Source organism: Aspergillus fumigatus, chromosome 7 (genome assembly GCF_000002655.1).
Source record: "Aspergillus fumigatus Af293 chromosome 7, whole genome shotgun sequence".
In the NCBI taxonomy this organism is placed as follows: domain Eukaryota; kingdom Fungi; phylum Ascomycota; class Eurotiomycetes; order Eurotiales; family Aspergillaceae; genus Aspergillus; species Aspergillus fumigatus.
In genome coordinates this window covers 1,260,007-1,272,766 of record NC_007200.1, presented here as the reverse complement: position 1 = coordinate 1,272,766, position 12,760 = coordinate 1,260,007, and the positions used below count along the sequence as shown (strand labels likewise).

Genomic DNA, 12,760 nt, shown 5'->3' with positions numbered 1-12,760 from the left:
AACAAGCTTGCAGCGGATCGATTTTAGTTTGCCTCGTTCCGTTCTATATTGTCCTTTTCCCTGCTAGACGCCTGGTCAGGCTCATCAGCGATCTGTAAGCATTAGCGTTGGCGCATATGATAGCGATATACAGTGATTAATAATGAAATCATGATCCGAAAAGATTCATCTTTTTCATTCAAGCACCACACAACAATTTCAGTGATGACTTCAGAATATAGGTAGCCTGGGGTCTGGGTTTGTTTTAATGCTTATCAACTCGGTTGAGTTGCCTTCCCCTCGGTGTGGTTTTCCCCACATCAGGTTTGCATTTCTTATCTGCTGAAAAGCCTTCCGGCGTCAATCGAACAGAATACTACAGAAATTCTGCATACTGACAATGCACGCGGCTAAAACAAGCTAGAGGAGTTAGTATAAGGAAGGCTGCGAATTTCACTTCTATCTTCTCCCATATGTCATATATAAACCCATCGACGTCATACTGATCATCCTGGCGTGCGCAGGACGCAGTAGTCGTCAGTAGACTACTGAGTACAGAGTTGATACTCCAAAATGATCGGCAGATCGGACCCACGAAGATCCGAAAATCCCGTCGACGCATTCCCTAGATAAGCAGATACCGATGGAGCCTGCCGGTTAGGGACATCGCGATCTTCACTGAGGGACGACAGTCTCCCAAGAGCAGGTTTGCCGATCGCAGTGGCTGGGAATGGCAGCACGGTTACGATAATGTTATGTCAATTCTCCACATTTGTTCAATATTCATCGCCGTGGCCGACACCGTTTTTCAGCGACTTGCAACTTGTGCACGGTGCTGTTGATACCCAGGTGCCTGGCGGATCGGCGTTGTTGATGGCGATCTATCTCGGCTCTTGGATTTCCTGTTTTGGATGTTCCGCGTCGTGAAATATGAGGTGGAGTACTTCTTTGGCGATTGGTAAGTGTTGCGGATGGGTGGACTATTTGATCTTTTTCTGACTAGGGTGAGGGCCTTCGTCGCATTGTAGTTGTTTGTGGCTGCTGCAGGAATGATTTTGAGTCCTGGTGGATGATAGGTGCGCTGGAATTGAAAGGTGTCCACGTATATCTCCTACTCTCGGAAATGGCCTGAGATGTTGGATTATGGCGAAGGTTCGAATAGGAAGGATGTATTTGTGAGTATCTGTTCACAGGTGTATATTGCCTAATCCCACCGAATCTATGTCAGCGGTTCCGAAGCCGCTTTGACATTCTTCTCGTCGTCGTGGTCTGTGAGGCTTGAATGACGGCCTTCTCGTTTCCTTTACTCTCCTCTTTCATATCCTTTGATTCCAACAACTTCTCAGTCGCAGGTCTTTTCAAGGCATAAGCCGTGGAGGTCGTGACTTCTGTCTCAACCTTAACAGACTCTTTGTCCTCGCCCTCTTCCCTCACGGCAACCTTGACATCTATCTTTCCAGACGCACCAGCTAACCTGTCCGAGAATGCCCTCAAGTCCGCTGTGAACAGAACACTATGAGCCCAGCCAGCCTCCTTGCCCCAGAGTTTCCGAAAGTGGTTGCCGACGGCGTCATAAGTTGCTTTCGTTAGCGATTTGTGAGCGCCTCTGCCGAATTTGTAGTCTCTTTGCGCAATTTGCCAGACTAAAAATAGAGAGTTAACATAAGTAATCCATAGAAGACATGTTGAGAGTCGCTCACCATGAGTATCTACCGGCACCGCCTCTCCCCACCCCAACCCCATCAGGCAGACACAATCAGCAACCTTTGGCCCAACCCCCTGTAGCCCCAGTAGCTGTTCATGCGCGTGACGGTACCCCTGTCTACCCTCCGGTCTCATTTCATCGCCGGGCACGGGCTGAACTCCGAGAACAGGAGATTCTGGATTTCGTAGTGAATCAAGCCAGCCTTGCTCTCTCTCTTTAGCTACAATCAAAGCTGTCTGGTGGATATATTTGGCCCGGTAACCAAAACCTAAACTTCGTAGGCGACCCTCAACATCGTCAGCGGTCAAAGCCTCGGGAGGAGGGAAGTCATGGTATGCGCGGTCGCCGACAGTGGCCACCAGGGGACCATAGTTGACGCATAACTTCTCGACCATTTGCGATATGCGCGTGATATTGTTGTTACTGCTACAGATGAAAGATACAAGCGCTTCCCAAGCATCCTGGCGCAGTATCCTGATTCCTGTGAACTGGGGTGCCTTTTTTTTGAAGTTCGGGTCTTGCGAGGACCACTGGGTATAGAGGTCCGTAAGATTCGAGGAGAGATTGAGGTAATGCTTCAGAAGCTCTAGGGTCTCGTCGTCATGGAAGTCATTTGATGATCCCATTTGCGTGATCTCCCCATGTGGGCCATTCACAGCGCCAATTGACTCCGCCCGCGGAGAGGAGGAGGAGGAGGGTTGTATTCGGGGGGTGGTCGTTGATTGAGAGATAAGCGAGCGATATGTTCTATAGTAGAGATATTGCGGGTCTTGTTTCAAAGATAGAAGTCGACCATGGAGTACACATCGCCATTCGTCACTTTCAGGAACATTGTGCCATCTAGAGGCTCGAAATAGTCAGGAATATCGTTGCCATTCGATGATCAAGTGATATTATAGCCTACCGAAAGGACTGACCGCAGCGCAAGGTTGTGTTAATACATAATTCGCTCAGACTCATGGGCAACTTGCGCCATTCTGAGAAGGCACCGACTGTCATGATGTCAGAAACGGGAACATCATAAAGAAATCGGAACAGCATGCAGCTCTAAAAGGCACTGACAGGAGGAGATAAAATCATCTCGAAATTCTGCCGAGTTTCCCTCTTAAGTGGCAGGCGGTAATTCATATATGCTGCGCGCGCTAACCGCTTCAATTCTAGACGCCGCAGTTGCTCTTCGCCGCCGATTTCACGTCCCTGAGAGTTTTCCAGCCAGACGCTCAGCGCAACTCCTTCCTTTGTTTAAGGGCCCTTTGATTAATTTCTTTATACCATCAGGATTTCACTGTGATATTATTCATCGCTCTGAAAGGTCGACCCTTATTTTTCTTTTCCTTGCTGACTTCCCTCTCGCCACTTGGAGTAAAACGAGCAGCAAAGCATAGATAGCTCGTCCAACATGAACGGCGATACTTACTCTTCTTCCAGAGGTGAGTCACCGTTTTATCTCCTACAGTTTAAATGTAACTGACATGAGAACAGGAGAACCTGGTCGCTCGAGAGAGCACTACGTAAGTCGCTACAGCCGCTAGGATGAACTCTTCTGAACAAATGCTAATGAGGCCTTGACAGCGCGACGAAAGGCGCGAACGTGGAGGTGAACGTGGAGAAAGAGGAGAAAGAGGAGAAAGAGGAGAGAGAGGAGAGAGGAGACGGTCGAGATCCCCCCATTACAGCTCCCGGGGTTCACGACGTGAATACGAGGCAGACTCATACTCGTCGAGTCGCGACTACCGCGCGAGAGAACGAGAGGACCGCTACTCCAGCCGGAGAGACGACCGTGAATGGGACCGGGACCGTGGTGATCGCGGCGACCGCCGACGCAGAGATTTCGATGACAGACCATCTCGACGTGACCGTGATAGAGACTTGTTTGACGAGAAACCCCGGAGAGAACGAGGGGGAGACCGCGAGCGCGACCGGGAGAGGAAAGAACGGAAAAGAAGCACAACCCCCCCACGCAAGAGGGAGCCTACACCCGACCTGACAGATGTACCATCTGTTCTGACTAGGAAACGTCGTTTGACGCAGTGGGACATTAAGCCTCCTGGTTACGAGAATGTTACTGCTGAGCAAGCCAAGCTGTCGGGTAAGTTGCGACTGCGCGACGTGTGTGTTTATCTATATCGAAGTTGTGGCTAACATTTCTAGGCATGTTCCCCCTTCCCGGAGCGCCTCGCCAGCAGCCAATGGACCCCAGCCGCCTTCAAGCGTTTATGAACCAGTCAGGTGGTGGATCTGCGGATAATTCAGCTCTTAAGCCCTCCAACTCGCGTCAGGCCAGGCGTCTGTTCGTATACAACCTTCCACCTGGCGTGTCCAGCGAGCACCTTGTGTCCCTCTTCAACCTGCAACTCAACGGCCTCAATGTCATTCACCATGTGGACCCTTGTATCTCGGCACAAATATCTGAAGACCATAGTTTTGCACTCCTAGAGTTCAAGACACCCAACGACGCCACTGTTGCTCTTGCCTTTGATGGCATCACGATGGAGGAGCACGAGCCCGTCAGTGGAGCTGAGAACGGTGCCCCCAAGGGGCTCGAAGTGCGCCGACCCAAGGACTACATTGTCCCGAACGGCAGTGCAGATCAAGAATACCAGGAGGGTGTGTTGCTGAATGAGGTTCCCGACTCGCCCAATAAGATTTGTGTGTCCAATATCCCGCAATATATTCCAGAGGAGCCCGTGACCATGCTGCTCAAGTCGTTTGGCGAGCTCAAGTCGTTTGTACTTGTGAAAGATAGCTCAACGGAAGAGTCAAGGGTAAGTGGTGTCCATCCGAGCGCGGTAAGGTTTTCACTGACCTGTCAAGGGTATCGCTTTCTGCGAGTACGCGGACCCCTCAGCGACTGCTATCGCTGTAGAGGGTCTCAACGGTATGGAATTGGGTGACCGGCATCTCAAGGTTGTGCGTGCCAGTATCGGAATGACGCAAGCCGCTGGACTTGACATGGGAGTCAACGCGATGTCGATGTTCGCCAAGACTACATCGCAGGATTTGGAGAGCAGCCGTGTCTTGCAGTTGTTGAACATGGTGACCCCGGAGGAGCTTTTGGACAATGATGATTACGAAGGTGAGCCTTTTTGGTTGACGGGGCAATTTTGTAAAGTTTACTAACTCCGGAACAGAAATTTGCGATGATGTACGCGAGGAGTGCTTCAAGTATGGCAAGGTCCTGGACTTGAAGGTGCCACGTCCTTCTGGCGGCAGCAGGCAGTCTCCCGGAGTGGGCAAGATCTATGTCAAGTTTGACACGGTAGAAGCGGCCACCAATGCCTTGAAAGCACTTGCGGGCAGAAAGTTCTCTGATCGGACAGTGGTGACAACCTACTTTTCCGAGGTGAGTCTTCTCTAGACCACTTCTTGTTGTTCTATTCTGACGGTATCTTGCAGGAAAATTTCGATGTGAACGCCTGGTAATTGATACCCGGAGGGCTAGGACTCATCGATTGTGGCATTATCCCTGGTGCTCACGGAAATAATTTGCAACTTAAAGTCTATTCCCTTTTTTTCCCCCCCTTTGAACCTGGCTTGACCGGCGTTTGCAAACGATCCCTCGGAGGATCAATCAATTGTGCCTGCATTGGACGATGCAACTAGTTTGACCGTGTATCATAGAAAGAAGCAGCTAGGCTGGTGAAAGTCTGATGATGATCATCTATGTTGTAGTGATGTGCACAGGGAAGGATTGGTTGCTCCATGGACTCCCGACTTTGGACGAGACCCGTCCAACATTTCTTCTAAGCATGAATACGAAAACAAGAGGTTCAAAGTCTTTACATCCAAGTCCTGATTTGATCCCAAATCCACAATCACATGAAACCCACCCAAGCCCAGCTATGACCACTCTGACGCCTACTCAACTGCCGAGGCTGGTAAACTGTACATTTTAGCTTGGACTTAACCGCACCACGCACTGTGGCACATCAAACTCAAACTTGTCCACCTGGCACGATCGCACCTGGATCCAAAGTTGAGCCGTGTACCCCATGGGGTAGTGAAAGGGAGATCATACCATACGCACACCAATGAACAGACATTCAACGAATCCGGTTCCATTTCCAGCATCCGCTTATCCGTGTTTGCGGGGTCGATAGTTGACTGTCGACACTGGATGCACTAGAAAACTATCTACTGGTAGATCAGCGAGTTTGATGTTGAGCGTGATACATACTTGGGCAGGTAAGTCAGCTCAGACTTCGGAGGAAGAGTACACTTGTGGAAGGATTTCACATGGTCCGAATCAGCAATGTATTGTTACCCACAAGAGTCCAGTCTAGTCGGCTGTAGGGCACTCTGTAATCACAATTCCCGTAGTTATGATGCTGATGCTGATGCCTAGGTCTATCAATCGGCAAATTAGTCTCCATACCCCCGGAATGAGGGATTTTTGCGTAGTTGTGCACGTAGTGTTTCCCTCCTGAATTTCTGACTCCGTGACAAGACGGGTCTGATCTCGCTTCGATAATCGATATTCATCTGCCTAACATATTCACTCCACATTAATACGGAATACAACTTTCGAGACTCTAGTTCTACTTTACGACAAGGGTATATGTGATAGTGCCATGCTGATGCTACCCCGTGTGGAAGGGATTCTCGTCCATTAGTCTGACTGGTTATTGATTACTAGTCTTGCCCCGACTATGCGAATCCCTGTCCTTAATGCAGGAACGGCCCTGTTCCTGTCTGGGTGTGGTGGCATTGCATCAGCTACCTTACCCTGGATGGTGACCTGATACGGAGTTCTTGAATTCCAGTCTGTGGACAGATACTGACTGCATCATGTACGGAGTATGTACATGCAAAATAGGATTCGATTCACATTGACATCACCATATGGCAGATTTAAAAAACAAACTCAAACTTTAGTTTACCTTAGTCTGCAGTTACAGTTCCCGCTCTGAAACTCGAGCTAGCTCTACTTCGCAATAGACTACGCCCTTTCACCGAGTCACCAACTCGGTATGAATACACTGTCTAGGCACAACTTCCATGTCTTATGGTCTTGTCTTACCTCTTACTCTACCCCGTAGCCAAAGTCTATCTTCCCCAAATGAAATACCAATGTTCTTCTGGAAGCATCGGCTAAAGCAAGTCGCGGCTTACGAGGAAGATTATTGGTGGTCGGGGTGACTCATGGAATGACAGTCCGAGGGAGTTGGTGCAAATGCCGAGTTTCAAGTGTCAGATCGTCTCATACTGTTACTGTTAATGTTACAGTCCAGGGTTTGTGGTGTGGACGGTGTGGTTGGGCTCGACAGCCCATATTTTTGAGGTTGATGGATAGGCTTTCTGTCACAAGGATCTCACCCACGAGGATGTTGGAAATGCGGGGATCTAGTGGCCGAATTCTGGGTGTGGCTTGCTTTTCTACATCCCCTGACTTTTCTGCATACTTTGTATGCATTGGTATGGAACACGTTGTAAATCAGAGATGCCAACGCCGTGAAAGTAATATGCATAGCACTATCTCAGATGTGAAGAGAAGGAAAACAGAGGGGCCCGAAACATTGCTAGGGTATACATTGCATCATCCAAACCAATATACAAAGAATTTTTGAAACGCCTCAACGGTATGACATAGCATTACATTAAAACCAAAGCCCAAAAAAAAAGACGCCAGTCTAGTCATCATATTCCCGATAGACAGCCGGGGCAAACGTTGTCTTGGGATCCCAGCCGCGCCCTTGTGATGCGCTGGGCGGCCGCGGGCTGGAGAAACTCATGGACGGCCGCACATACCTGGCGTCTCGCCCAAAGTGGCCATTCTCGGGACTCTTCGTGCCCCCCATGCGCGCAGGACTTGGCGATCGGACCATGGGCGATGGCGATTTGTAGGAGGGGAGGCCCGTGCTGTTGAGCATCTCGTAGGACCGCGTGTCGCCCAGCCGCGTGCGGGCATCAGCCGACACGAACTCGAGACGGCCGTCGCCCGTGCCAAACTTGTTCTGGAAGAAGTCGACCCAGCCGTGGAAGATCGAGGGGCGGGCAAAGAGGATGAAGTTCCAGAATCCGACCAGGGAAAGGAGAACCAGGACGGCGAGGAGTAACCCTTCGCTAGGCCGGAACTTTGCCGCCTCGGGGTCGCATTTTTCTCGGTCACCATTGGTGGCTGCCAGACATGCAACCCATGGAAGCGCCTTTTCCATATTCTCCGCGGTCGGTTTGAGGGAGCTGTCGAGCTCGATGAAGGTCACGGAGAAGAAAATCACATTCGCGATGATGATCAAGACCAGAGTTACGCCTCGCCACTGTAATTGGAGGACTCTGCGGATGCGACGGTATGCTTGACGAGCGGACACGGTGCGGACGCTGGCAGAGTAGGACGGCAATCCCGAGCTGTTTGTCGTCGAATCGGTGTCGAACAAAGACTTGACGTAGACGTGGATGCAGTACGCCATTGTCGCCAGTTGGAGGATCAGTGCGGCAACCGCGAACGAGATGATGGGAATCCAATAATCCTGCAGGGCACCATCGATGTTGATATGACAAACGGTGCCGAATCGAAAAGATACGCCCGTCAAGATCAGCATCACCGTGAGGCCGACAGCCGGGACGACCCAACCGAAGATCAACGCTCCCCACATGAATTTCGGACCCAGTATGACTTCCCAGCATACCTGAAGATGGAAGGCCACCGTACGGAGAAAACCTGGAGATCGTTAGAACGAGGGCAATCCAAATAAGCTCAGAATTGTTCCCAACATACTCCATACTACCACCATCCAGCCTCCGAGAAGAAGAAGGGAGCCTGTAAAAGCGCAGGAGAGACTAGAATGCATATCGTTGGGGGTGATCTGGTTATAGCATTGATCTGGTTTTACCCCTAGAGGGATAATGAACGCAATCTGCATGTCGGTTAATAACAGGTCGTAGGTCCCTCCAACGCGCCACTTTACTTGCCTCCATGAAACAGATACCCAATGTGAAGCAGACGCTGAGGTAGTGGCGATGCGTAAATTTGACCGGGAGCACTGCGTACGACACAAGCAGGAAGATACAGAGCGGCAAGATAGCAACACTGATCCAGCTGGCAGAGCTCGCCTTCCCGAACAACCCTTGAAAAAGTGAACGAGGTTAGAATGATGGGTGACTCTGCAACTCGAACACACTGTGAACTTACCATCACCGTACGTCCATGATACTATCGGACAGGGTAAACAGCACGAAATATCGCCTACAGGTTGACAATAACGACCTCCGATGACTAGCAAGCAAAGAACCAACACGATCAGCGAATGTCGACAACAGCACGGCAGCAATCAGCAGGGGAGCGTACATCCACCAGTGGGGGGGAAGAGATCTTCCTGAAGGAATGGTACCGGACACCGTCCGTTCAATGATGTACGATTCGTCATACTGCCGGTCTTGTTCGTGTGACTTCTGCGAAATGCGATTGCAGTCGCCTCAAGTTCATATCCCGTTCATGCAATGGTCGTAGTATATTTTGCAAGTTGTTTCTGGAGGCGGAAGGGTGTGCACACCCCGCGCGAGAGGGCTCGCAACCGAGCAACAATGGCAACGGATATAACTAATTAAACGTTGCTGAATCAGAGGTATCGAGTCAAAGGCGGAGGAAGGGGGGGAAAGTGACAGAAAGCTAGATCGAGGGGCAAGGTAGTAAGATAAACATGGATTGAAATAAGATGTTCTACTTCCCCGAACCCACAGAAGATACTAAGGATCTTCTTCACTTGTTGGGGGGGCGAGTTGCTACAATAATAATACTACTAGCCTACCTTAGTCTGCAAAGTACTAATGCCATCCGTGCAGGCTCATACCTAGTCTCTACCTCTAGTAAAGGGACAAGAGGCCCGTTCACCCATGGCACGAGTACATCTGTTCCGCCAACCCACCATGAGACAATGATTGGATCTGGGATCAGTGAGCAGTCCGACCAGTTTCCTTCGAGGACGTGAGACTTGAGCTTGGCACCAGGGGCATTGGTGTGGATAGTGGAAACAAAGCGAACGAGTATGCAGGACGAAAGCACCAATGAAGAAGCACAGAGACTGTCGGGTTTCCAATCGACCGGGGACGGCGCCGATGCCCATCAGAATTTAGGGTGATTTGGGACTGTAACTGTAGTAGAAGTCTAGGGTTGGTAGCTGAACTTGCTGTAACTCGCTACAAAAAGAATCAGTCTGGGCGGGGCACCTAAACGGCCATGAACTCTACCTAAACTGTGCCACAGTCTAGACTACCGACTGATTCTGGTGTTGATCACGAAACAGCATTGGGTTCAAGTTACCAAGAGTGGTGAGGGTGGAGAATCGCCTATGATTGAAAGTTCAATTGTTCAGTGATTATTGAGTTACGAAACACGTAAAAATGTGTCCGTGGAAACAAAAAACCGTCCCTCAGGTTGTGTGGTGTCAAGCTTCAGTTACGTGATGAAAAATGAGCACTTTCCATTGTCGATCTGTTCTGGACATGGAGTGAACATGGAGTGACAATCTGATTCTTCAAATCAGCATTCTCTGCTTTTTCTTTGTTGGGCAAGTCTGAGACAAAAAATCTGTCAGAGCCATGGTACTATGGAGTATTGTATTAGGTTGATGTCCCCTCAGCATAAGGAACGCAACGAGGTTACCCGTCCTTCGGTAAGCCCCATCTTCCTATTCTCAGTTCCTCGCTTTGTAGCCAAATTCAGAAACCTTTGCGGACTGTCGGGGTACATATTCCTCGCCTATTCTATGAACGAATGGTTTTGCAAGCACCGTAGGCAACGGAGGTCCTCATCTTAAACATAAGGCAGGACCAATCCTCTTTTTCTAGGCAGTCTTCCTAAACTCATTATTTCTTACAATATTTGGTCTAGTAGTCCATAGTCTTCCAGGGCCCGAGATCAATGCAGTTATCACCAGGGAGGTAAGTATGACCAATTCCTGGTACCTGACAGGTGCTGCTGGCTTATTATTGTAGGTAGTATTGGCCCTTACTCTGGAGAGGCTTCGTATACCTACCTAAGCCGGCCCATTACGACCTTTTATATCTGCCAGGGGTATCCAAGCCTCTATGGTGTTTAGGCGAATAGCGATGCATTCAAGACGGATCTTTCTATCCGCCAAACCCGAGTAAGCCGGCCTATCAGACACTAATGGCCACTAAACAAACTAAAATCTGCATTGAAATTTACGGATTATGGAAGAGGGGAACATCCCCGACTCTTTAGGCTCGGGCTTGGCTTGTGCTTTTGACTGTCTCCCTCCTCTCCAAGTACGGAGTAGCAATTTCAGTAGTTGGTCAAGTGCTTACTGCTGCCATTATTTGCCCCTGGTACCTGCGGCGACCGAGCCATGTGCAGAACTGCAGAGGATGTCATACAAGTATTTTGACTTTCTCTTTTTTTCTTCCTACCGAAAGTTTGATTCTCGAAGCATTTTATAGTATGGAAATCATTAGACGGAAAGAACCGCCGTGCCTTGCGAGCTGAAACGGCGTCAGCAGTAGCGTCATCCGTTCTGGACACAGAGAAAACTCGTCCTTTCGAAAAATAATCGCTAAATTGGCAATCGGATCTACTCTAGATCTTGCCTAGTCAGCGTTTTTGTGTCTGTTCTCGACATCTCCACAATGACATGAATAACGATCCTCAATGCTGGAGGATAGATACTTACTTCGTGCCACTCAGACACTTTGATTGCTCCCTAGTCTAATCTGCCAATCTCCGACGGAAAATGATGCGCATTCAGCTTAGTCTCCAGACCGAATTCAAGTCTCGACGATCCGAAGCCTCATTGCAAGTAGACCCTCCCACTCTAGAAGGTTTCCAGAGTTCGAGTCGCAGACTAAATCGTCCAGCCTTGTTCGTTATCAGCACCATAAGGGGCCATTTACTTGGAGCCGCATTTGCACCAAGTTTCCACCTTCCATCCGTTTCAGATCGATAACTAGTAGTCTAGTACAGTAGGCTGTAGCAGGACCAGGAACCACAGACTTCAAACACTGGTCCTTTTCCATTCCAGGAATCGGACTTCCAGACCATACCTAAGTAAGCAGGTGTTACTCGACGGCACAATATGCCTGTTGATCGGCAGCCTCCGCGGAACAGGCACGCGGCTTGAGTAGTGGGAATAAGGGATAGGCCAGGGATGAGGTTTGCGTAACGTATTACGGGCAATCCTCGCTTCAGAGGAGCTCGATAGTCTCTGAACTTTCCAAAAAAGTGTCTTCTTGTCTGGCTAAGCAATGATCTTCGCAGGAGACAATGATTCCATCCCACAGTATGCTTGATATACTCCGTATTCGTATCGATCTACCCTGATGGTGATCAGCTCGTACTCTGTGAAGACTTGACGCCTTTGAACTCCAAAATTCAGAACCAAGCTGGATCCTTAAGATCAAGATCAGTAGCCTCCCGTCAAAAGTATGATAAATGAAGTATGGAGCCTGCACAACATCGCTCCTTGCTGAGTGCCGAGTTAGGTTGCTTTTTGGAATTTCCTAATTTTACTTCGGCGTCAGCCACCCACGTGGAGTTTACTATTATGGGAGCGTCCCCCGCTGCCTATCTAGCATTAACGTGCTATGTTGGAGTAGTTCTCCGTTCGATCTTTCACCCTCGTTTCAGCGGCTCAGACTCTTTCCGAATCGGCCACCGCTCCAGTCATCTCGGGTAATTAACTATCAGATCGAAGACAGGGCCCGTCTCGCAATATGCTCTGTATACTCTAGACGGGTCCTACTCAGTGGTAAAAGAGCAGATTGTAATGGTGATTGGGTATCCAGCTTGTCATACATCGCAAAACCCAACAATACCGGCAGAAGACTCCCTCTCTGATTCGTTATAGTGGAGTCATTGGAGTTCAATGGGAAATGTCATAGCAAAGGTGATCCCTGATATCTGAGGCAAATATCGAACGACTCCTGCAGCTACGCCGCACCTGCGGGCGATCAGCGCAATAGGAACAATGGCAACATCAGAAAAGAAACGATTACGCAAAAAGCCGTAGTTAGTCTCATGCTAGACATGGACAAGCAGTGAGATCTCGACTATCAGGCTAAGTATCATTGACCATAGTCTAGTTAGGCATAATACGAGAATTATTATCCCGGTGTGCACCGAAA

At 49.4% G+C, this 12,760-nt stretch overlaps 3 protein-coding genes across 3 annotated transcripts; 1 reads left to right on the top strand and 2 right to left on the bottom strand.

Moving 5' to 3' along the window:
* Positions 1 to 604: 604 nt before the first annotated feature.
* Positions 605 to 2,742, bottom strand: AFUA_7G05320 (8-oxoguanine glycosylase OGG1). Its single transcript, XM_743884.2, has 3 exons — positions 2,589 to 2,742; positions 1,680 to 2,524; positions 605 to 1,622 (listed from the first exon to the last, which is right to left on the bottom strand). Exons 1-3 carry the CDS (start codon positions 2,723 to 2,725, stop codon positions 1,204 to 1,206), a joined length of 1,401 nt encoding a protein of 466 aa, XP_748977.2. The 5' UTR covers positions 2,726 to 2,742; the 3' UTR covers positions 605 to 1,203.
* Positions 2,743 to 2,874: 132 nt separating this feature from the next.
* AFUA_7G05310 (splicing factor u2af large subunit) lies at positions 2,875 to 6,088 on the top strand. The gene is made up of 7 exons (XM_743885.3): positions 2,875 to 3,114; positions 3,167 to 3,195; positions 3,257 to 3,773; positions 3,836 to 4,449; positions 4,499 to 4,760; positions 4,816 to 5,027; positions 5,081 to 6,088. Exons 1-7 carry the CDS (start codon positions 3,084 to 3,086, stop codon positions 5,105 to 5,107), a joined length of 1,692 nt encoding a protein of 563 aa, XP_748978.2. The 5' UTR covers positions 2,875 to 3,083; the 3' UTR covers positions 5,108 to 6,088.
* A 790-nt stretch (positions 6,089 to 6,878) lies between these two features.
* gprM lies at positions 6,879 to 9,544 on the bottom strand. Its single transcript, XM_077805195.1, has 5 exons — positions 8,970 to 9,544; positions 8,814 to 8,897; positions 8,594 to 8,748; positions 8,400 to 8,538; positions 6,879 to 8,342 (listed from the first exon to the last, which is right to left on the bottom strand). Exons 1-5 carry the CDS (start codon positions 9,046 to 9,048, stop codon positions 7,315 to 7,317), a joined length of 1,485 nt encoding a protein of 494 aa, XP_077661323.1. The 5' UTR covers positions 9,049 to 9,544; the 3' UTR covers positions 6,879 to 7,314.
* Between the last annotated feature and the right edge of the window lie 3,216 nt (positions 9,545 to 12,760).